At 39.6% G+C, this 25802-nt stretch overlaps 1 protein-coding gene across 3 annotated transcripts in view; it reads left to right on the top strand.

The window, feature by feature from the left end:
• PDE7B (phosphodiesterase 7B) overlaps window positions 1–25802 on the top strand; it is a 168190-nt gene that overhangs the window by 133180 nt on the left and 9208 nt on the right. For all 3 annotated transcript variants that reach the window (XM_077782133.1, XM_077782134.1, XM_021553116.2), the window contains 8 exons: window positions 9831–9982; window positions 11008–11071; window positions 12712–12807; window positions 14488–14588; window positions 16030–16161; window positions 22322–22413; window positions 23439–23583; window positions 25542–25638. In XM_077782133.1, the coding sequence (XP_077638259.1) occupies window positions 9831–9982; window positions 11008–11071; window positions 12712–12807; window positions 14488–14588; window positions 16030–16161; window positions 22322–22413; window positions 23439–23583; window positions 25542–25638 (879 nt within the window). The remainder of the gene's footprint in view (window positions 1–9830; window positions 9983–11007; window positions 11072–12711; window positions 12808–14487; window positions 14589–16029; window positions 16162–22321; window positions 22414–23438; window positions 23584–25541; window positions 25639–25802) is intronic.

Consider the following 25802-nt stretch of genomic DNA (forward strand, 5'->3'; position numbering starts at 1 on the left):
AAAGGTTACTTACATATAACTTTTTTTGCAGATTCAAATTAGTGGAGTTTTCCCTGCTTTGACTGTTATGGGTTAACACTGACTAGACCATATCTTTTGTTTTTTCAGGAGTCCTACAGTAAAAGTCGCTGTGTAACTTAAGACACCATGAAGTCTTGTTGGATAGGAAAACTTTGGATAGAAAATGGGATCTTCTGTAGCCCTAATCAAAGGCAACTGTTGGCTTCTTGCTTTTTGAGTCTGTGATGCCATCTACACATTCCTACAGTGTCTCTCTGCAGTATATAGAAAGTTAGTGTTCACCTTGTCTTTGCCAGGCTGTCAGGACCATGAGCATTTCTCAGAATCCTGTCTGGGAGAGATGGAGGGCCTTAGTGTCTTTCTCTGCCTAGTTGCAAGATTTTCTAGGCATAGTTGCACTGGTGGGTTTGAGGACTCTTAAGATAACTCTGGGATCCCAAACTGAGTGTAAAATACCGCTTTGTCACCAAGAAATCCTTGGTTCTGTTCTCTGAGGACTGAATGTTTGCCCCAGCCCCTAGAGTTAGTCCCACAGCTTTTGGAGACCCATGTGATCTACCAGGTTCTGTTCTGTGTGGATGGCAGCCAGTCAGAAGCTTGAGGAGATGCCATGTAGCAGCTCCTCCCCTGCAGAGGGAGGACTCCTAAAATAAGAGATACAAATTTTGCTGTAGGTTTATAGGAAGATAGGGTGACAGTTTTCTTGTATTAATTCCAAACAAAACCTAACAAATTTTAGGAAATTTTGAATCTGCACTGGTTGGCTCAAGCTTGAGACTGAACCTGGTGCAGGTCAAAATTGATGTTGGCAGCTAATTGACACTTCCGAATTTCAGTGAATTAAATGTATTTCAGTGTATTCACAGGAGAGAAAAGGAGTTAAACTGAGTATTTGCAGAGTAGTAATTTAGAATTCAAAACACTTCTGCAGTGAAAATTAATCCAATTTTCCTTCTAACAGAGTATATTTTGGATTTGAGGAATAAAGGAGCATAGCTATGGTAAGCAATAATTTAGTTCTCTGATTCACAAAGTTGCTCAGTGAGTCATTGAAGCAGATCCCACCAGTGACTAATACGCATTGATTTAAATGGATTTCATTATCTCATTATGAGGTTTTTTGGTGACTGTGACAGTACACTTCTTCATTGCCTTAACACAGAGTTTGAGGGAATTCCTTGTGATAAATCTGGATTTGTAGGTAAACATGCAGCAGTTAGCAAGAAGACCTCACCCTACTGCCATTATAATAAAACAAACATTTTGTTTTATTGCTAGGTTCAATCAAGTAGACTAACAAAATAACAGTTCACAGCTGTGATAAGTAACTTACTATTTACAAGTAAGCTTGTCAAGCAAGTCAGAAGATGAGGTTCTTAGTTCCCATCTTGTTTATGCTAAGCTTTTATCTGGATTAAACTTTGGCTTGCAAATGACAAAATTATTAGCCTTTAAGTGACTATATTTAATTCACTTCTTCAGTATGCACTTCAGTATTTATATATGTGACCTGCAAGTTGGAGTCTCTGTACCCAAATGTTGTTACCCAGAGAGATACCTGTTTTCTTACACCTTGCACAGCAGGAACACAGAGTGGGATCTGAGAATATGTAAAATGTCAAAACATGTCTATAGACATTCCTAAGGTATGTTTCTGTATTACTTAGGATCCTAAGAGATCTTAGGATCTCTTATCATCTTAGGATGCAGGCAGAAACTGAGTCCAAAAGAACCCCACCTGCTTTAAGCTTAGCCTGGCAAATTAATTTATTATAGATTATATGCTTCTAACTACAAATGGTGATAAATGGCAATATTAGGTAACATTCCATCTCTGTCCTTGATTTGTTGTCTGATCTGAGTCAAGCAAAATGCTCTAGTTTTCAGTTTGCTTGCAAATAAAGTGAATTCACATACTTTGCAGGCATGTGATGAATTAGGTATTGGTAGAAATAAAACATGTTGTCAGGATTAGTAAGGGAAGATACAAAGTCATGAAAATGTCTCCATCTCAAAGAACCAAAGTCTGCGGACATTTGAATCTGTGGTTTCTGCCTGTCTACAGAAGGGTCTATTGCAAAATTTACATTCATTTTTGGGTTTGAATTTTGAATACTCCAGGGCTTTCAGGTAGGGCCCATCTCCAGGGAAAATAAAATTTAACCACAGCCACCAACCCAAACCTGAACTATCAAGTAACCTGAACCCAATTGAGTGAGGTGAAAAAGAGTTTGGTTAAGCGCCTTGTTTTGTTGCCTTTGGCTAGAAAAAGAAGTGGGAGTGAGAGATGGCTTTTTAGATATTTCTGACCTAGGTTAAATTAGGACACTAAAAGTCTTGTGAGGAAGTTTCAAGGGCTGATTGGATTACTCAGAACCCAGCCCAGCCTGTGGAGATGAGTCCAAAGTTCCAGATGGTTTTTGAATTAGAAAGGGAGAGATGAGATCTGCATTATTTCCACATAATACCTCCCCTAGTTCCTCATGGATAAGCCCATCCAAAAGATACTCATCAACATCATTAAGGCTTCTTAATCCGGTTAGCTTGTTTGAATGGGATGAACATTTCCAGAACTGGTCAGCCTGTGGCCTTGCTATCAGCTACCTATTCAAGGAAGAGAATTTGGAATCCTCTTAATACTTCAGCACAGAGATTGTTGTCTTTTCCAGTAACCCCTCACTATATTAAAAAAAAAATCTTTCTATCATTGGAAATCTATCCAGTTCAGCCTTTTCATCAAATAATAGGAAGGGTTTTTTTTTTTGGAGGAAGAGTTTGCATTTTTGTATTTTTCTAAGTGATGCTATATGCAAAATTTAATAAGAGTTTGTTTGAAAAGTATAATCTACTTCCTGCCATTCATGCTTCTGGTTTAGCTTTAATGCCACATTTGCAGAAAAATGAAAGCCAGTATGTAAAACTGATAGATGCCCATGCCCTCATATGCTAACAAAATCTATCACTTTGGTTATGAATGCTTCAGGAGAACTCAAAGCAAACAAAAGCAAGCAAAACAAACAAAAAAATCTGCATGCACTTCACACACAAAGTCTTAGGGAACACTGGCCTGATTACACACATTTGTAACTTACTTTTTTAGTACAGACTTGGGATTCAGTTAACTGAAGATGTCCCTTTAAAAGCTGCCAAATTATGCGTGACCCATTCTGCCACCCCATATTCTTTTCCTTGATTAGAAAAGGGAAAGGATGTACTGAAGATAACACTGAGGATACATTCCAAATGATCAGAGGAAAAGAAAGAACAAGGAGAAGGAATCATTAAAATGATAAATGAAGGTTGGGTTTGCTGTTATTACAGGTTATGTTGGTTTTTTCTCAAAGGGAATGAAGGAGGTGGGGATGCTCTATTTCCTGTTGGAGAAACTGTAATCAGCTATAGAACATTCACAGTTTTAGGAAGAAAAAGGTCCTGACTTGCTGTACAAATATTGAAGTGTCAAAGCAAAAGTTCATAATGAAATTATAATGAGATTGTGACAAACCAGAAAATAGCATGCCACTTCCTAAGAACTTGGAGGGGTCTTAATAAAATGTCCAAAATGTTTGTTTGCATAAAGATGAGTGATAGCCCAAATAAAGGCTTCAAATTATGATAAGAAACACATCTAAATTAATCTTAAATTTGGATTTAATCTATTCCTCTTCCTGTTATTATGGCTAATATTCTGTTACTTAAGTGGTCTTTGAAACCCTCATTTCTCCAGAACTTGTAATAGGATTGTTTAGTATATAAATGGAATTATCAGCATAATTCTTAAATTCTCTATTCTCTTTCAAACAGTATCAAAAACAATGTATTTTGGGATGGGGAGGAAACTGCATGACTAATCTTCTTCAAGATGCCAATAATTGTGCAGGAACTTCATGAGTTGGAAACTCAGATGTTACAAGGCACCATCACTTCAAGTGATGTTCAAAGAAGAGGAAACTCCAAAGCCAGGTCACCTAGAAAGGTGATTTCTGAGGGCCTCTCACACTAGCCAGAGAAGCACAAGTGCCTCCTCTGTAAACAGGGCTTTTCATTGGTTTTGTGCATCTGTGGATGTGGATGGAGAACAAAATTTTTACTCCAAAGCAGAAAATTTTGAACTTCTCTTGCTATACTTCTAATTTTGTGCTTTTCTCTCATGTGTTCAGGTCCCTCTCTCTTATTTACCCCTCTAAAGAGAAATAATGCAGTTGCAACCTATATGAACAATGGCAGCTAACAGAGAGCATTTGATCTCTAAAAGCAATTTTTTTCTGAAGTCAAGGAACAAAGAATATTTTAGATGTTAGAGAAACAAGTAAAAACAACGTGTTTATAACACAACATTTTTTGATTCCATATAGTCTGAAAAAGTCTCATGAGGATTTCTGCATTTAGAAGATACCAGAACAGCACTTTTTTATCTGTAGAGGAGATACAGTGCTAGGTCTTAATCTCAGTCTGCTTAGTTGCAGCGACCAGTGTATAGTCAGAAAATCTTACTATTTTTGAATCTGTTTGTTACTTTCTTAAACAGATGATTGAGACATAGAACTGTGATATTCATCTGAACTCCTTGGTCCTTCTGTACTAGACTGAAAGCTTTTAAGTGACAGTCCTGCCACATGGGCTTCTGGTGGTTTTTGCATTTTCTCAGGCCTTTCCTCAAAACTTCAGTGTTTTCTTTCTGCAGGCTAGTTGGACTACAAGATGAATGTATCCAGAAGGCTTAGACAGTGCAGGGAGAAGAGGTTTTCTGTTCTTCTAGTTGTTCTTCAAGTGCTTGCTCCAAAACTCAAATTTAAAACATTAAGTTTATCATTAATTTTTAGACCACCCATGTTACTTCAGTTACCCCTACTAATGCTGCTGTTGTCTTTTGGACATTATGATAAATCTGTAATGTGAGAAGATACTAGGAAGGCACAGCAGTTTGGTTTTTTTTTTCTATTATCAGTGCTGTGCACTCTCCTGTGTAAGAAAAATTCAGTGACCAAGCATGCAATGAATATGCCAAACAGGACTTCAGTAAGGTGATGTTTTGGCATGGCATGGCATAGTTTTACATGCAAATAAAAGGACAAAAACCAGTTATTCCTCCTAAGTCAATTACATACTTCTCAGGCTCACTAAGAGAAGTTTTCTAACCAGCTGTCAAGCCAGGAACCAGTGCGGAAGATTGTAGGACCAAAGACAGATTGTTTCCCAGAGTCCTCACTGTTTGCAGACTGTCCAGACCTTAAATTGCAGGACTCACCATCCCACCTTATCTTCCAGATATCCCAGCACTTTCCCACCAGTCCTGCCTGGGTCTTCAGGCATACAGTGGCTGTGTATGAAATACCTTTGCATCCTTGGAAGAGGGGAAAGGGTATTATAAATTATATGATTCAAAGGCAGCTGCTTGAGGACCTGATTTATTCTGTGTCCTTTCAGAAATAAGAGGGAAAAAAACATTTCCCTTTTCTGAATCAGTTCACTTTTGAAAATTAATAAACTCTCTTTTATCCACTCAGCTGCTGGGTGACATGTTTTTATTGTATGCCGAAGTGCAATAATATGACAAAAGGCAGTACTGTGAAGAAAAACTTAGAGGCTTTATTTGAATGCATGACAAAGGTTGTTTACTTTGAAAGAACAGTAACAATGTAATGAATGTCTGGTGCAGAGTTAACTACGTCCTTGTCCAAATTTGATTTATGTGATGATTTCTGGATGTTAACTCAACCATTGTTAGCATAACCTCCATCATTTTTATATTCATGCTGCCTTTGAGCACGTGCTAGCGCAGCAGTGTGAAAGAAATGTGAAATAAAACTGGTAGCAGTTGCCAGTGCAGGAAAACTCTCTTCCTGAAATAACAGAGTGTGTAGTGAGCCATAGATCAATTTAAGGCGAGATCTGTGTAACTGGAGGAGCTGTGTTGGGAGAAAGAAAGCAGCCATTGATTTCTGCAGCTCATTAACCTCTTGAGGGCCATATGCAGTAACGCAGACATCATCCGTGGTCTGCTGGGGTGTGTGTGTGTGTGTGTGTGTGTGTGCAGGCGTGATGTGGCTATCAAATTACCTGAAGAAAAATGCAGCCACTTTGGTTGCCTTCTAAAGCACAGGAGAAATGCTGCGAGCTCAGGGCACCTGAAGGCAGAAGTTGAGCTTTGTGAGGAATGCTTGTATGAACACTTCTGTAAACACGTGTGTAATTCATACAAGATGTCTGTCTAATTCATACAGTAGCTTTGTTCAGTGTACAAAGGAGGGTTTCTGCAACCCCTCTGCTAGGCAGTCACTCCATAGCATGAGAATGGGCATCTTTTAAGAAATGGAGTTTTTTTAGGTAAGCAAAACATTCAGAACTTGCCATAATGGCTGAAGTTGAACACAGTTCTCAAGGGAAGTTTTATGGGTATAAACAAAAGACATTCCTGTTTGTCTTTCACATTCATTTCAAAATTGCCCATAATTACTAAATCCTTCCCATGTGAGCTTTGCAAATCATGGTCTTCAACCAGATGCAATGGCATATGTTCTAGTATCCATAGTTCCACAGCTGAAGTTCAGGGATATCTGTAGTAATATTTTTGATTAATTTACTTTGTAATACAATTTCACCTGAAGGCACTGTATGACTTTTATCATGTGTCATCATCAAAATTTTATATTTACAATTTAAATTGAAATTTACAGTTGTCAATAAAATAGTATGTTCAGCATTTTACTGTAAGTCATTTGCATAAATCCTTAATTTCATCTTAAAACTTCATCTTGATTTTATGTGAGCTGGTAGATCCCATCTGGGAGATACAGATGCTACTGCTAAGCTGAGAGCAGAATTTAAGTGTTCACTTTTGGATGCATTGCTTTTTGCTCTTCTGTTCTAACTAACCTTTTTCTCTCAACTTCATATAGTTGTGCTTTTCCTTTGTCTGACACTGATCTTGGAAAGGGAAAAAGAAAATGCTAGTGAGATTATACTTGTTTGGGGTGCGTTGTAGTCAGAGAAGGGCAGCATCAAATCAAATTTTATGCAAGAAACCATCATAAAAAAGTACATTATTATGAATGTCAGAGTAATCTTAGATGGGTCATAGCAATCAGCTGATACGTCCTGTGATTCAAAAGCAAATCAGTTATTACTGAAATGATCCAAAGGATGTGATTTTAACATGATAGCTTTTAAGTCGACATCCAGAGTTTGCACGTGGATAGCCTGCAGTGCTGGATTTGGGCAGAGCCCAGTTTTGTAAATGCATTTGCTACAATTCTTTATCAGTATTATAAGCTTCTTCCCTTATGCTTGCAAATAAAGAACAACAGATTATTGTGGGTAATCTTTTTTGTATCATATGTTAGAGTACAGCACGCACCTGAAATATCAAGTCAGGTTTCAGGGGCACTGTCTGCTGATGACTTAAGTTTGAATGGAGAACCAGGACAACCATACAGAGCAATGGGCTGCAAGTTTGATGGTTCAATTCAGAAAATATATTTCATAATAAGAAGTTACTTGTTTCCATCTGACCTGTTCGTGCTTTGGCAAGTAATATTTATACTACTGAAATGATCTGGTAATCCAAAGGATAAAATAAACACTTCTTCATGATCCAATGTACAGCTGCTTGTTGGGATTCAAGCCAAACCTTCACCTTAAAATCGTCTACAGCAATTCTACGTGTGAATTTTAAAGATAGTTTAAGAGAGTGTAGGTGGTGATTTTGGTCATCTGTCTTTAAATCAAAAAACAGATATTAACTTAGATAAAAATTAGTGGGAGCAATTTCTAATTTTTCATGTAAAAAAGTGAAGTTTGCTGTACTTTAAAATTTAAACTTGTTACCTGAAAGTAGTGACAGCTTGTGGGCTAAGATGGAAATAGGAAAGTTGGAAAGCCAAGAAACAGCTAGCACAAGTTTAAAAAGTTACTTTATTTTAAGAGTGTTTTGTTATCCAGGAATTAAACTGAATGCCAGCTATTTCTTAGCAGCCCTATATAAATGAAAAGAAATAAGAAAGCAAGTCTACTGGTTCCTCCACTTGTCGCTGCCACTGGGTAACTGTTCACACCTACATTCGTCACTCCTTCAACAGGCCATGAAATTGTTCCAGCTTTTAGAATGTGTGAGAAAATCAAGGCAGGTGCTGGCACATCCTTAATGAAAACCTGACCCTCAGGCTGATACAGTAGTGCTGTTGTTACTGTTTTCATTCTGGAAACCACATGGCTTGTCAAGATGCAATGAAGTTATTTTGTGCTTTTATACTCAGTGAGGTCTGTGGACTGTGCATGATAACCATGAGGCTTACTGCTGTTGGAATTGGAAATTATATTGATCCTCAGTACATAAGGATGGCTTTTTGGGATGTTATTACTGACTTTGTGCCACTCAGTAGCTGTTGGATTACTTAATAAGGAAGAAACTTACTACAGAGGGTGCTTGCACATCTGCTGTTAGAGAAATCAAATCCTGAACCATCCATGATCCAAAAAAACCTTAGCGATTTCTCTGGAAATCCTCTCAGAATAATACCACTCACAGAAACAGCAGACAGAGTGTTATTTTAATTTCACAGTAGAACAAAAATTCAGTGTTGTCTCATAAAAAGAGGTGGAAAAATAAGAACAGAGAGTTAGCTTCAGTGCGTAGATATTTTTCGCAAGCTCTTATTTAAACCTGAAATCCAGTGAATTGCTGTGGAGCTTCTTATCTCAAGAAATCATTACTGTTCTCTGAAAGGACTGTTCAATATTCAGTTTCTTACAAGGTTTGTCTTACAAATAAAACTGTATTGTGTTTTGCTACCTTCAACCAACCAGTTTCTGTCCTCTCTTTTTTTCCAAAACTTATACCAGACTGCAAAATGAAAACAACACAACTGAGTGTGAGGTTCTGTTAAAAGTTCAGATGAAATTACCTAAACCATTATGAGTTTTAGAAAGCCTCCATATTTTTCTTACTAAAATTAAAGTAATTTAATTACTCTAATTAGTGATTTAATCACTGTATAAAAATTGCCCTGGTTTTTGTGTCACATTTAGCCCCATATGAAAATCTCCTAATACAGCATTAGGGAATTAGAATTATCCTGGTACTGAGTGAAAAGAACATATTCAGTTGTGTAACCAGAAATGCCTGTACTGTCTGAATATACTTGCTTTCCTTATTGCACAGCTGAAATATTTTCTTAATTTATAATTTGCTTTAATATGTAGAAATGACAGCAGAAAATTCAATAGGATTATTAACCTATTCTTCTTTTTCTCTTTTTATTTCATTTTCCAAAAGTGGGTCACACATTTGTGTTTTCAAACTGTATTTCGAGTTCTCTTTTGGTGTCACTTTTTTTATTTTATACCCAAGATCACATTGTACTTGCAGTGCTGTGCAATTTTTAATACATTCCAGTGACACCTCCTGTGAGGTATTAATGTTATTTTCTGGTGTATATAGTTAGGGAACAGAGGCAGAGAGGGTAAGAGCAGCTTTCCTGTACTTAACTCTGCCTAGTAATTTAGGATCCCCCTAAGACCTAAGACTGAGCCGGGTCACATTAAAGGCTGTGGCAGGCCATGTACTGAACTCAGATCTTCCAAAACCTACAATAGTATTCTCTTTCCTGGAACGTACTTCCTTTCTAAAATAAACAGATATATTATGCTGAAGTGATTTGAATACTGCTCCTTCATGTGGCTTGGCAAGAAGCGTGAACTTCATGATTTTTGTATTGCTGTTTTAAAGTGTTTGATATTTCTCTTATTAAACTGATAATGTCATCCATCATCTCGGGTTTCATGGTTTCTGTACTGATTGCTTTTCACAGATACTACACTCTCAGGGGAAATCGGCACCAAGAAAAAAGTGAAAAGACTGTTAAGTTTCCAGCGATATTTCCATGCATCCCGGTTACTGCGTGGAATTGTACCACAAGCCTCTCTGTACCTACTGGATGAGGACTACCTTGGGCAAGCAAGGGTAAGACAGGTTTCCAGATCTCCATTTCTTTTAATAATACTACTTAGAGTGTCAGTTTTGTTTTAGTCTTCTGATAACCAAATTCCTGGCTGATCTTTCTTAAATGATCCACATTATATGCCTATCTCACAACAGATTGTCCATTCCTCATTTGTGGTTACAGCCGTAAAGGCTTAGGTGTCAAAGCAACAGAAAATATTGTAAAATCTATTCATCATTTTCAGATTGCAGCAATGAATTTATTAAAGAATGAAGGATTTCAGGTTAAATTACTGATTTAAGTGCAGCCCCGACACAGCATTTAGTTCATCCACTTGAAAAAAGACAGTGTCTCATCTGGTATGGAACAGCTATTAGGCAACCCACAATAGCTCTCCATAGTGGCAAAGGCAAGAAAATGTGGAACATTGACTGCAAACTTTGCAGTGATCAAAATTATATTATATTATTTTGCAGATCTTACTTTGAATGGCATTTTCTAGCAAAACTTGCACAATTGAATGGCATTGGGATTATATGCTTAGGCAATTTTTATTCTTTGCTGGAGGAGATTATATACCAGGTGTTAGAAAGTAATTAAGATTCCAGAATTGCTTGAATGTAGACTAGAGAAGGGAGTGAATGTGTATTTCATTCACACATATGTGTCACTGTAATCCTAGAGGTAGTCCAGAATCAGTCTCCTGACTCAACTGATGTAGCTGTAAAAACACTGCAGTTGTAGGTAATGATGGATTCTTCTGCATGTCTGAATGGGCTTAACAGTAGCATTGTATCTGAATTTATAAAAGCTATTCCTGTGTACTTCTTTGTTTAGCACATCAAAAGTGCAAGTGATATTTTTTGCAGTACAGACACATGAGCCTGATTTCTGATATTTCAAATATGACCACTACAGGTTTCTAGAAAAAAACTTTAAAGCTGTAGTTACCAATCCTGTGACTGATTAATGTGGAATAATAATATAAATCTGCTTTACAGTGTGACATACCAGTCACTGGCCTTTTCACATTTGTTTTTTCCAGCATATGCTATCCAAAGTGGGAATGTGGGATTTTGACATTTTCTTGTTTGATCGCTTGACAAATGGTAAGTAAATTTTTAAGTCTTTATTTTACTATCTCTTGTATATGACTATTCAAAAAAAATCCATAATTAATTGTTTGCTAAATGTTTCCAGCTCATATTACTGAAGAGAAATTTGCCACATTTTAACCTCCATTAAAGTCACATCCTGGAGCTTTTTCAGGCTTTTCCTGAACTATAGGGTTGTGTTTCAAGTGTGCTTTTGTACTACTCTAATCCCCTACATTTGTTGTTGTCACCTTTTCAAGAGATGTTTCTGTTTCCTTTGCCTGGGAAACTCCCAAGCCACTTTAAATATACCTGTTAGATACATTGGTCAATAAATCTAGATCTCCATAATCAGTCAATTTCTATCAATACTAAAGACATTTGAGCGAAGATACCCTTGCTTCTGTTTAGCAGCCAAAATCAGGAAATATATTAAGAGAGTAAAAATCTGCGAAATGTTTTCTCTAAATACATGTCTGTAAAACCATCTCCCTTCCCCACAAATGTCCAGATAAAACCCCTTGATTATGTAACTGCTAGAGAGGGTAACGATCACACCTTTCCCCTTTCTGTACTGCTCAGAGAACTGAGATCCCTCATTCCTCAACCCAGACTAATTAGGTTTGGTTGGGACAGAAAATGTAGAAAAAATTTGGTTTAGAGGGTCATTCAGCTGAGTGGCTGGCAGTGAAGAGGGAAAAGGATTGCAAATTGCCTGGGAAGCAAAAGCATAGTTCTTCTAAATTATCTTTCTGTGCCCCTGCTCAGTAGTCAAGACCAAGTAATTTTCCATGTGTTCTTCATACAGATATTTATTTTCCTTTCTGAGTTACATTAAATAAGAAAAGACTCCCTTCAAACTTTGTTTATGTGTAGTATGGGTTGGTTGGTTTGGGGTTTTTTCTAAGTTTTATGGAAACAGTAACACTGAATTAAGCAGTGCAAACTTTTTAAAATACTGTGTTTATGTATAGCTGTTCATGTAATACTAGTAAGCCTCATTTTTGCCAGTGTTCCCAGTATTGGATTTACAGTAAGGCCCTTGCAGCATTACGGTGGGACTTGAGAATGTAAATGCTGCAACTCATATTTCCTGTCTGTGTCATTGCTACGAGATGTAGTTGTAGCTGAGCTAGGATACATGGGTCAATTACACTTTCATGCAGCCATATGCAAAATAAAAAAAATTCATTCCAAACTCTTGATTTTTAATAATTAATTAATTAGTACAATATGGCAAACCAAAATGGCAGAAAAGCCACGCTTGGTTCTGTTGTTTCTGAAGATAAACCTGAATTATGACAGTGATGTTGCTCTCAGACAAGCCTGTCAAAAGATTTTGTTAAAAACATGTCAGTTTGCTTTCTTCCAGTTAAAACCACAGTTTGACTGTCATGTTGAAACAGCAAATGTAACTTCATGGCATCTAGACACAAGAGCGGCACTCCATTGGTACAACCTTTCCATCAAGTCTTGATTACATATAGGAGTAATTTGTATAAGTGACTTCTGAGTACACAAAAGTCATGTAAGCTCACTTCACTGGAGATGAGGTGATAGGAGTTGACTAATCGGAAATTACCCAGATTGTTAGCCTTGCTTGGTTTGTAACTACATGTAAAGGGAATCTAAGAGTTGTTCCTTTCTGCTTTTAGGAAACAGTCTTGTAACACTTCTTTGTCACCTCTTCAACGTGCATGGACTTATTCACCATTTCCAGTTAGACATGGTTACATTACACAGGTTTTTTGGTAAGTGCACACCTCAGTGCCATCTTTGAATAAAGTTTATAGATTAAGTAGAGCATCAGAGAAGATACTGGCTTGGTCCGTCTTTGTAAAAATGATGATGCCATTGGAAATATTTCAGTAAAAGATGTCTGTGATATACATTAGAATACAGTTTGCAGGCACTCAAGTACTTGTTTTAGTTCCTAATCAGTGGAGGAATTCAAAAGGCTTTGCATTGGGCTGAAGCATCCCAGCACCACAGTCACACTGGTGAATTAAAATAAGATATGCCATGCAGAGATGTGGCTAGCTTAGGCTCACACAGACAGACAGACACTGCAGAACCTACGCCTGCACAGTACAATTGTGGTGCAGTGTAATTATTTTAGTGACTAAAAGACCACTGAGACCCAGGGCAGTTAAAAGCTTATGTGCAAAATTTAACAAATTATATCAAGCTGTCCTGTCTACACTGAACACTGTTGATGAAAGCCCCTGCTGCTGCTACTGCCAACAGAAATATTAGCCCCATGCTGTCAGTGAACCAAAAGAAGAAATTGGCCAAATCAATTACTTTTTGCATCACTTTTTGAAAGCAGCTAAATGCCAGTTTTTCAGGCTGTTAGGCAGAGTTTCCAAAGCAGGGTCTCTTCTTTAAGGCTGCCTAATTGTTGCTTCTGGAAAGTGTTCCTCTGGTGTGGAGACAGACAAAATCTCCTGCTGTTTCTAACTCCTGTGGGCAGACATGAAGCGGACAGTCAGGCAATTAGAACTAGCGGTCTAAACTCACAGTTCAAGGGATTACCCACTGTACCTCCAGATGTGGCTGGAAACAAACAGAAGCCTTGGACTTTCTTTGGCGCTGCTCGTGCTGGCAGCAAGCGCCATGGGAAATGTGCCCATTGGCTTTCCATTTGATTAATTCGATCGTGTCTAGGAGAGCTCTTTAAGCAAGATCACATGCAGCTTCCAGCACTCACGTGGTTGTGTCCCACGACCACATAATGGTGCACACGCTGCTGCAAGGAACAGAGGGATGTGAAGCACACATCTCAATGATTTTTCTGTCTGAGAGAAAGCTGAGAGTTAAGAGGTTGGTGCTCCTGGTCCAACTGGACCGGTTCCAGCAAACTGAAGCAAGAGGGACTGGCATTTTAAAATGAACACACAGATGTGACTAAAATTGTCACAGGAAATTTTGCTGTGAATACCCCAGCACTGGGTTTTTTTGATTCTTCCCCTGGGGGGCATAGGAATGCCTTTGCCTGTCGTTCATGACTCAAATAACAAATCATGGCAGGATATCAGGGTCTCACTCCCTGCTGCCGTAAAATAGGTGATACTTCCTTAATGGCACACTACTACCCTACAACAGCAGCCTAAATAATTACACTCTGTTGTGGATAAATTTGCCTCTCTTCCTTGTTTATTTTACTCCTCAATGAGAGCCTTCACTAAGGCAAGAAAGAGGTGATTTATGCACTAGACCCAGTATATCCCCTTGGGCCTCACAAATCCTTTCATGCCTTTTTTCTCTAAAGGTACCCTGATAAAAGCAGCAATTTAAATAAGCTACAGCTATTTGAAGAAACTCCTCAGGCAGCTGACTGCAAAACCTCAGATTGTATTTTAAGTCCAGTTCCCATTTGTGGCCATGGCATTCAGAGACTAAAGGATCTTTATTTTCTGTTTTATTTGCAGTTATGGTTCAAGAAGATTACCATAGCCAGAACCCCTACCACAATGCTGTCCATGCTGCTGATGTCACACAAGCTATGCACTGCTATCTGAGGGAGCCCAAGGTAATCACAACCTTTCACACTGATGTGGCTTTCAGATGGTTCTCAGATTTTTTTCCCAGAGTTGCAATAAAACCCCGAAGAAATACTTCTAGACAGCAGAAAGTGATGGCGTGCTGGAAGTCAGCAACAAATCAGGAGCAGTCTGGGCTACAGATTACAGATGTTTCAGTCAAGCTGTGAGAGTCACTTCTCATCATGCAGGCATCCTGTCTAAATGCTGCCAATATGAGCTGCAGCCACCACGGCGCTGTGACCCAGCCGTGGTGAACTGCTTGCAGTTCTTCTCCCACCAAACTCAGAAGGAGGCAATGCATGTCTGTGCCTCAGCCACCTCAGACCATAAGCTCTCCACATCACTATTTCAAAATACCAAATAAGGCACAATTTCATCAGCAAAGGTGAAAACAGTCCCTCCAGATGGGTCTGTTGCACGAGTATTTGACTGCTGTTGCAAGGCTTTACAGCATCAGAGTGGTGTAGCCTTGTGTGTTACTGGAAGGCGTTGTGATAGTGCTGTGCTGAGACACAGTATAAGAACATAACTGATCTGGCTTGTCTCAAATGAAAGGATGTTCTGCTAGAACTAGCAGTTTGTTACACAAGAATATAGCAATGGCGAGGACAGGAGCAGACCCCACCTTTCCTGTATTTTCATCTTCTGCAAGATCTGCAAGTCCTTTCTTGCCAGGAAGTGCAGAGGACAAACAACATCCTGAACCTGGACCATGCTGCTCACCAGCTCTGATATCAGGATGTTTCTTTCATTCTCATAGACCTGTACTCTGTACAGACTCATTGGGCTGGTAATAATTGCCTCACTCTCACAAACAGAAAATGCTAAGACTATCTTTTTTTGCTTCTAAATGAGACCTGTAGCAGAAAAAAATCTGGATAGGTTTTCCAACTTGAATGTTTGAAGTTAGAAAGGTAAATTATGTTCCCTAATAAAATACATGAACTGAGATAGATATTTAACAGCCAAGGCTGACATTTCAGAAGTTGATAAACTCTGCATTTTATAACACAGTACTATGCTATAAAATTGAAGCCTGATCTTTTGTTGGCATTACTAAATACTTGGAGAGGCAGAGCTCTTACAATGGATGGTAACATACACCAACCTGCCAGCCTACCTGTTTGCTTTTTAAACCAAATGAGACTATGCTAAAGTCCTTCTATTACAACAATGCTTATATTGCCATGAGTAATAAAGAGATAAGAAATACAAACTGTAATAAAATATGATTATGTAGAATAATATCTTTATAGATGTATTTTCAACATTTAGCTTAAAAACATTGTTCACAAAATTTATACTTGACATTTGTGTACAAATGCCAACACACCCAATCTATGCCATGATGTCAGCTGGTTTGTTTATTTACCAAAAAGGTGTTTACTATTCATGTTCTTGTGGTGATTAATGTGTGTGATGATTCAGCTTGCCAACTTCCTCACCCCATCGGACATCATGCTCGGACTGCTCGCTGCTGCAGCTCATGACGTGGATCACCCAGGGGTCAACCAACCCTTCCTGATTAAAACTAAGCACCACCTTGCCAGCTTGTACCAGGTAAAATTGCTCATCAAGTTGCTAAAGTAAAAAATGCAGTCAAAGAGAGTTTAAGCAATTTGTGGTGAACTTCTAATGCCAAAATCTGGCAGCAGGAGGATGCGGGTAGAGTAATCCTGCACTTTGGAGTCTGGGCAATTTCAGTCAAGCACCTCACTGGGTGTCACTTCTTAGAGCAAAGCTGATACAGGAAAATAGGTGGAAATGTCACATTTAAGCCAGATCAGTTGTCTGGGCTGTTTCTGCTGTAGATCATGTGGGGTGAGCAACTGTGGGTAGGACAGTTAAAATCATGACAGGAAGATCTCATCTTCTCACTGAAAGAGTGAGCAGATAAGCAGCAGGCATGCTCTAAATTGGTGTTGCATTAAAGGAAACCTTTGCTTCATGTGGCTGTAGTAAAATTAAACACTTAATGAGCACTGCATAAAAAAAGAGAAGAGAGATGAAACCAAAGGAAAAGTCACAGACATTTACAGTAACATTCCTCGAGATACAAAGAAAGAACTTCAAGGAAGCCACTAGGTCACACCACAGGCTGTCTAGACCAGTATCCTGTTTCTAAGAGCAGCCATTAAAAGATCTCAGAGAGAAACATAAGTCTGGGATAAGTACAGAGTTGTCCTTCACCTAGTATACATCCTTTCAGCTCTGGCAAGCAGTAATAGAAAACTTCCTGAAACAAAGACACAGACTCTCTTGTTCAATAACCAGCAGTGAACCCATGCTGCCTGATTTTTGTGGTCCTTTTTGAATATATTTGAGATTTTGGCCTATGGCAATCATTGTAGTTTTGTATTTTATATAAAACTGCCCTATGAGTATAATCTCCACACACATGTATATGTTGTTATTATATATGCACATCTCTCTATTCTTTGCATTGTACTTATAGATACAATGTTCCAGAGCAATTTGCTGCCAGAGCAAATCTTAATTTTGATTGCACTAACCATAATTCACAGGTAGTAAATGGAGTTAGCAGTGATTTTTAGCTTTTAGAATCACAGACTCATAAAGACCTCTAATATCATCATATCCAACCCAACTGTTCACCCAGCGCCAGATCCAGACACCTCTTAAACATCTCCAGAAATGGTGACTCCACCACCTCCCTGGGCAACCTATTTCAATGCCTGACCACCCTAACAGTGACAATTTTTTGCTACTATCTAAACTGAATCTCTCCTGTCTTAGTCCCGTGTCTTAGTTTAAGGCCATTCCCTCTGGTCATCTCACTGCAGGCACAGCAGGAGGGACTCTACAGCCTCATTTCAGGTGGGTGCAGGGAGCAATCAGGTCCCCCCTGAGCCACCTTATCTCTGGCAAGCACCCCCAGCTCCCTCAGCCACTCCTTGTAAGACAAGTTCTCTGCACCTTTCATGAGTCTTGTTGCCCTTCTCTGGACATGTTCTAGCACCTCGGTGTCCTTTTTAAAGTGAGAGGCCACGAACTGGACACAGCATTCGAGGTGTGGCCTCACCCAGTGCCGAGTACAGAGGGACAGTCACTGCCCTGGCCCTGCTGGCCACACTATTCCTGATTCAGGCCAGGATGCCATTGGTCTGCTTGGCCACCTGGGCACACACAGAATCATGTTCAGTCAGCTGTCAGCCAGCACTCCCACTGGGCTGCTTTGGAAGAGTCAATTTCAGCCTTCTTGGAGGTTGTCAGAAACAGAATATCCTGCATTAAAAATTAACCTACCCGAAGAAGAATCACGAATAGCTACATACATGTACTTAGCAAATTGAGAGATTGCTGTGATGTGCTTACCACTTGATAAGAGAGTCTCTCTTTTTCTACCCTACACAAGTGATGTTTGGGTTTTCCCATAAGAAGTGGATTGTGTAATGGTGCAACTGCCCTGCCCTCAGACATGGGAATGGGCTGGACTGTGGGAGCCCCAGCCAAGGCACAGTTATGCTCAAACATTGAAAATGTGACTGGCCTCATCATAAGCTGATCGAGCTGATTATGTCATACCCATATGTTTCTAGTCCAGTCTTTTCTAAACGTCAGGCCAGCTGAGTGAGGAGGGAAAAAAGCCAGGGGCCTAAGCTGCAGTACTTTGGGAATGGTTAAGGATGTTTTGAAGAGGAGTGAGTAGAGCCATTCCACAAAATCCCTTGTCTTTTGAAAAGGTACAAACAATTCCTTCGCAAATTAATAGTGGCAAACAGTACTTTATAATTAGGTTGAAAAATCAGGCTAATCTGAAAGACATACAGCTAAAAAAATCTTATCTTAGAGAAGTGGTTTCTGCTGAGGTACTTGGGTTTGAATATACTTACAAATGTTGGTTAGAAAAGGCAGTGACAAAGCAGAAAAGTGCAATCTTTCAACAGCAAATGAGATCTGAAGTACCCTACTTAAGGACATTCACTGGCAAGTTTGAGTTATTTTAACTGAAAATGATCCCACATTGTTTCCAAAGATCTTAGTAGTATACAGTAAATGGATGCCAGTAAAAATAACTCCTGGAAAAAAGTTTTGCTGAAAACATTTATAGTCAAAAATTTAGATTTAGTGAATAGTTTTTAAAACATGTACTTTAACATGTGCTTGAAACTGAAACAAAGTTCTTAGGTTTTTGTTTTTTAAGTACCACAGCCACAGAACTGCTGGGATTAATCAGCAAAAGGATCAAATGAAAGTAAGTTTTAACAGAGCTGGCAATCATCTGTCATTAAGACACTGGACTTATCCATGTATGGCATTTCTATGCTTTTAAATGTCTCTTTGACATTTAAATTAAAACTTTACATTTACATTTAGAAGAAAAAGGTTTGTAAAATTAGGTAGGTCAGTTCTTGACAAAGATGTAAAGCGTTTGACAGCTTCTGAAGTGTGTATGTAAGAAGAGTAATATTTCAGGAAGACATCACCAAGGACTTCAGAGCTTTCAGTATTTATTTTCAAACTAAATTCTATATTTTATGATGCAAGACACTTTGCTTTGTAATCTGTAGGGTAATTTTCTAAGGTCTGTTGCACATGATTGCATGCACCATAATTTTCTACAAAGATAAAAGCAATTCATTGAAATCTTCAGCATTACAAGGACAGTTGAGAGCATAGAAGATAACTCTAGTGGTCTGGAGGTCACTTAGTTTTATGTGAGGAGCACAACAGCATTCCTTGTAATGTGATGCAGACTTTGCTTCTGATTTGTATTGTCTGGCTTTTAAATGAAGGGTAGAAGTTTAGAAGTGTGGATAGATCACGTACAACATCTGTAGTACAAAACAAATTGCAGAAAACCATGAAAGGATGCTTTACAACTTTAATGTAGGTAAGCTGGAAATAGGAAAGTACATTTGGGGCATCAGTAAAAACAGTTCTCTTATGCAGTCTTCCTTAAAAGCAACACTTACAAGTGTAATTTTTGACTATTTAACATCATGCAGTTAAACCAACTGCTCAATGATTATGGATAGAAGAGATTGAAAGAAATTCTGATCCCATTTGAATTAAAACTGAAGTTTGCTCTGCACATAGTTAGTAGCAAGTCTCCCTCTCTTCAAGTTACTGTTCTTTTTTCAATGTGTATGTTGAATGCAGTGGTTTGAATAGCTCAGACTAAGTAATGGATTGGAAATATTGTGGTAGCTTAAGAAAACAAACTGTCATAGTCCTGAAGTCTTTGTTATAGCAATCTAGTGGGATTGGGCTGTAAATGTGACAGAAGCTTCCTATAGTGCAGCCTTTAACTCAAAGCTGCACTACTCAGTTTTTTTAAAAAGCCAAAACAACACGTGAAGCAGAGCTGAGAGCCCCAGTCTGCAAGCCAGCACAGAGATTTTCCTGCATGGGTTGTCTCCCACCAGCCTAGGTGATCAGATGGCTCATGGCAATTAGTCTTAATAAAGCAGTAGTGTGTTCCTAGGGGGAATAGCTGACTCTACTAATTGCTGGCAGCCGCTTCAGGGATTCTGGCTCCTTACATTTAAGAGGAGAGTCATATGACTTCATGCTCAGTTGTTGCTTGTTAATGTGACCTTTCCTTTTCCCTCCCTGTAGTTTCAGCGTGGGAGACTAAACAGTGCAGTGGTGTCAATTTGAGGTTCCCCTTATAGCAGCAGGCAAAGAGCAGAAACTTTGAGAAGTGGAAATACTCTGAGATGACTACTTGAGTGTGCTTTTTCCTATGAGTAACTACTAATTGGATGCATCTCAGATGCCTCAGCCCTATTCTGGCTGGCCTTCAGTATGGCCAAGGAGCAGCTGTATCCATGGAGTGTAATTCCCTCTTTGAGGCAGGTGCTGCTGAAGCAGCTCCTCACAGCAAGTAAGGCTGCCAAGGTGGAAGGGATGTGGGGACACAGGGTGCTCCAAGGAGGATCTTCCTGGTTGCAGTGTTTCAAGGATGCAGTCAGGCCAGGGTCACAGGAAACTGTGCACACAGGCACTGTCATAAACAAGTGTAAGCCAAATAGGAATTGTCCAATTTAGTAGGAAAATGGCAGCCTGCGGCCTTAGGGTGACTCTTGGGACCCAGTATTCAGCTCTGCGACTTGGTAGGTGAAAAAAAAAAAACCAAAAATTTGTTATTATGGCCTATTACATTATCTTATTTTTCTTGGTCAGAGTGTAGGGTTGCAAAAGTCCATCCTGATGTATTTAGGCAAAAGGAGAAAAGGGATATTTAAGTTGGCAAATTAACAGAATTCCTGTCAAAAGTAATTTCTGTATTGCATAACTGATGTTGTGATCTGAGTCCATCATCTCTTCCTAAGAAAAGGAATTGGTTTTTACATGGTTTGAAAGTTTTGGATTTGGTTCTCCTTTGGTTTTTTCCCCCAGAATCTGTGATTTCTGTAAGGTAAACAAACAGACAAACCCAGAGAAATGCCAAAGCAACATTGTTTCTTTGAATTCGGAAGCAGCAAAAAGCACTGCGTGAAGTACTGTGATAGGAAGTCAATCCAATTTTTACTCTCACCTTTGTACTAGGCAAGATGATCAAAATACAAATTAGATCTTGGTTATGCAGTGTTTAGTTTTTTAGTAGTCATTAGATAAGACAGGACTACAGAGGAAGAGGGGGAAGACTTAGGCAGAAAATACTGCTCAGTCCCTCTTGGAAGAGTGGAAGCTGCACATCATGTCCCACGGGAAAGGCACTACCATGGCAAAACCTCTGAGCTGTGGGAGGGACTGTGTGTGAGGGAGCTAGAGGTGGACAGTGGCTGGAGAGAGGGATTCTGACTCTACTTTCCCAGCTGGCAGTGACAAGGTGGAGTTCTTGTTCTGCTGCCTGCTTAAAAGGTTTGCTTGTGTTTTGTTTCGTTTTTCTTATCCAGTGCTCATCTACTGCAAAAGCTGTGAACTGCCCAAAACAGGGAACAGATGATTTCTGAACAAGTGACCTTTCTGAGGCATTTTGTGGTAGAAAGTACTCTGTGAACTAAACAAGTGATGATGGAAAAATGCCCTGTGTCAGGATAGCAATTTCAAGTCGTCAGATATAAGATACCAAATTTGTTGTAATTTACTGACAACCTAGAAAGTTCGTTTTTGTCTTCCCAGCAGTTTTTTTCTGACCTAACTTTAGTTCCACTTAGTTGAAAACAAGGAAACAAAGAGTCAAAATTTGTTGCAGACTAAGTTGCTGAAGCCTGCGAATGCTCAGCAGTACTGCTATTCCTCTTGCTTCCACTGAACAGCTGCAGGCAGCTTCCAGTTCCCTGACTAAAAGAGAAATTTGGCAGTTTAGTTTTCTTTTTATTGTCTGCTCTGCATTCCAACTGTAGATGTTGAAAAGTCAGCCTAGAATCAGTAGGAGGTAAAAATACACTTTTGCACTCCTGCTTGAATTTAGTTGTTAATAAATCTGCTAGAAAGCAAATTACCTCCTACTCAGATGAGATTAGCTCCTCTGTTCACAGCAGGAGTCAAAAATTGCAGAACAACAGGCCTCTAGGGCTGACCTTAGCTAAGAAACCCAAAAGCACAAGGTCCTTAACTGGAAATCCTTAACTTAGAAATCTAGACCAATTACTCTAAATCAACTGTGGCGGAAAAGCACACATTTTAGGCTCATGTTGCAGCATGTCCAACCAGCTCTGGGTATCATGTGACATGGCAAATCCCTGTGTGTACCTGTACCATGGATACCATCCTAATCCTTGCGTTTGCTGGTGTTATTGCTCCCCAGAACGTGTCGGTGCTGGAGAACCACCACTGGCGCTCTACCATAGGCATGCTTCGAGAGTCACGGCTGCTCGCCCACCTGCCCAAGGAGGTCACGTAAGTGTCCACCAGACTCACTGAAACTAGGCCATGGCCTCCTTCTCCCTTCCTAAAAGCACACTGGCAAAGAGGCCCAGGCCTCAGAATAGGCTTAACTTCCTGCCCCTTCTCGGTGCCACTGTGAAATCATGAGACAAAGTTACGCAGCAGAAGTATTTTTTAAGACCTACCCACTTCTGCAGCACAGGAATGGCCACTCTCCACACCAGGAACACAGGGAGTCCCAGAAAGAGTGGGCTTGTTCAGATGGATTGTTGGCATTTTTCATCTTCCATAGCCCCAACCAAATATGGAACGAATTAGTGATTAAAAACAGGACATTGAAGGAGTTGGTCAAGGAGCTTCAAGACTGCTCTGGACTTCCACATGTCACTGAGGGAATGTGGTTCAGGCTTTATGGATAAAGCAAAAAATGAGCAGCCACATGAGCACCTTGGCCAAGTTGCTGCTAGCTTTTTACTTGTGTTAGTCCCACCAATGATGGGAGATTGAGACAGTGAACAGACTGCAGTAATACATTTTAAGTCACAGGGGACCCTACCAAGAATATAAACAAGTTACCTGGAAGTGGTAAGCTCTATATCCCTCCAGAAATTCTTTGCATCAGACCAACAACTTTAAAGGACTTCAGTCTAGACCTTCACAACTTTGACTGCAACTTCAAAGTTGCAGTATTTGCTGTTCAGCTCTGAACAGCTGAACATGAGCATTTTTCTTGATGCAACATGCTGTTGTTTCAGGGTGGGTTTTTTTGTACTTTCCTAGCACTTTTCAGAAATTTTCAGAACAGCCTGTGCCAACAAGCATCTTTCTTCAACATTATCTATTCTTCTTGAACCCATTTGGGCAGGTAGAACAGTTGTACCCCACAAAACCTAGCAGAGACTGACCAAACATACCAGACTGGGTCCGTAAAGAAGGAGGAAGCTTTATGCCAGCTCCAGTGATCCAAAGTAGGTTGTTTTGAGCTCTTAATGTTGAATGAGTCCATGATTAAAGGGGCTTATTTACCTTCATTGCAGACAGGACATTGAGCAGCAGTTGGGCTCCCTGATCTTGGCAACAGACATCAATAGGCAGAATGAATTTTTGATCCGTCTGAAATCTCATCTTGACAATCAGGATTTGAGGCTGGAGGATGCACAAGACAGACATTTCATGCTTCAGGTAACTTTTTGTTTGTTTGTTTGTTTTTATTAATTTTTCAGGTCACAGTATTTCCTAGTATATGTTAAGAGTAGTATATTATAGCATGTGTGGATATCAGCCTCTCCTTACCTATTACCATAAACACTTCCCTTCTGCCACCTTCTGGCACATCAGGCAAGCATAAGGTACTCCTAGTATTTCCTTATGTAATTTCCTTGAGTTAAAAAGCTGTGAATGCAATAGGTACAGGAGAGTGTCAAATGCTAAGGAATGGAGATAAGCTAGATTATTTTATTTCCAAAACACTGCTTCTCTTGCCAGATAATGCTTCAGTTATAGTGTGTCTCTCTCTTCTGGCAAATGTCATTCCACTGGTGTTATTTTCTAGCACTGTGCAGGAGAGCTCCCTTGTTGGTGTTCTTTCCAGGACACCCTGACATCAAGTCCTGTTCCTGTGATGGATGCTCAGAAACTGCCTCTGCAAAGACAGTTGTTGCTATGGCAGCAGATGCTTCTCTAGTGCATCTGCCAGCTAATGAAAAACCCCATGCTTTATTCAAAAATCAAATAGGTTCATACTGGTTCTTCAGCTAAACAGCAGTCATTACCAGACTCTTCAGAATAAACCTCTATCTATTAATGCATTATTGTGATTAACATAGCTACATATACTTCCTTCTTTGGAGAAATTACATTAATTTCATTCCTAAATACATAAAGAAGTTGAAGTAATCGTTTTCATTTATAAAACAAACATCTACATATTTTCCTTCCATCAGTGTCATGGAAAAGGTGACAGCTGCCAGGAAAGAAGTACTGATCTGTTCATTCTTCCACCTCCAGCAGTATGGGAAATGTAGTAGCTTCTCACCTGTTCTGGCTGAAACACAGTCTTCTGTCAGATTCCTGCATAGACTGTGCAGGACAGGGTGATAGGTTGACCATATTTCTGGACAGATAAGGCAATAAGGTTGTGCAAATACCAAAAGCAGCTCTCAGCTATGGGAAAAAAAAAAAGGTTTCTTATGCACTAGGCAGTAAGATTTACTTTTCTGGTGGATTAGTTATGGAAGAAGAAAAGAAAAAGATCAAGAACTCTTGATTGATTGGAGTAAGCTAAAGAATGTTTGAAAGGTTCTTGCAGTAGACAATAACATTAAGGCTAATCAGCTTAATCCAAAGAGAAAAGTGAGTTGGAGATTCCCTCTGCTGATTGACAGGTCTGAACTCTTAGAGGAAATACTTACGTTTTCTTCCCGGGTGCCAGAATGACTTCTGACTCCTGTCAGACAGAATGACTGTGTTCAGTCTGTGAAGAAACAAGGCACGTGATATTTTGTTCCAAGGCAGTAAGACAGGCAGACTATTACATGGTTTACTTTTCTGAAGTAGTTACTCGGTTTTAAAAACCTTTTCCCCTGTACTCATTCTCCTACAAAGCACTTAAAAGTACTAGTTAACTAAGTGAAACCAGGCCAGGGGCAGTGTGGAGAGCCCTGTGCTTAGCTTTGTAAACAAAAATATGCAGACATTAAGATGAAGTGTAATTGAAGTGAAATGCAAGGTCACTCACTGAGACCGCAGAGAAATCATGCCCAAATACACCAGCTTGGCTCTTCCCTTCCTTGTCATCAGCCATGGATGCTGAGCCAGGCAGTCAGCAGGAGCCAGCCTGAGGCTTTTGTTGGCTTATTTCTTCCAAGGAATATCCAAAACACTTAGCAGCCTTGGAATTTGGTCCTGCTCTTTTTCTCACTATGGTAAAGTGGAGGCTGAATGAAAGTTTTGTTTGCAGCTTAAATAAATTTTCTTTCCTCAAAGGGCACATTTGGGTGAGGCTGAGTCCCTGAAAGGTAATCTTAACCCTTCCTGGCATTGCTGGTGGGGCCTGGGAGTTCCCTGACTGCAGATTTACTACTGAAGCTCTGCTAAAGAGTAACTTCCTGTCTCAATACTACTTTTCTTCTTGCTTTCAGATTGCACTCAAGTGTGCTGACATTTGCAACCCTTGCCGGGTCTGGGATCTGAGCAAGCAGTGGAGTGAACGGGTCTGCGAAGAGTTTTACCGGCAAGGTCAGCCCCTTCCACTCACTTCAGCCCCCTTTCACCCCAGCTTTCCATGGTTTCTGAGGTAGCACTGAAATGCCCCTTGAAGAATGAACTCTTTAGAGATGTGCTGCCTCACTGGAAAAGTGGGAAGGGGTAGAAGAGTAGCGTTTCTCTGCTCCGGTACCAGC

Source organism: Lonchura striata, chromosome 3, assembly GCF_046129695.1.
Source record: "Lonchura striata isolate bLonStr1 chromosome 3, bLonStr1.mat, whole genome shotgun sequence".
Lineage (NCBI taxonomy): Eukaryota > Metazoa > Chordata > Aves > Passeriformes > Estrildidae > Lonchura > Lonchura striata.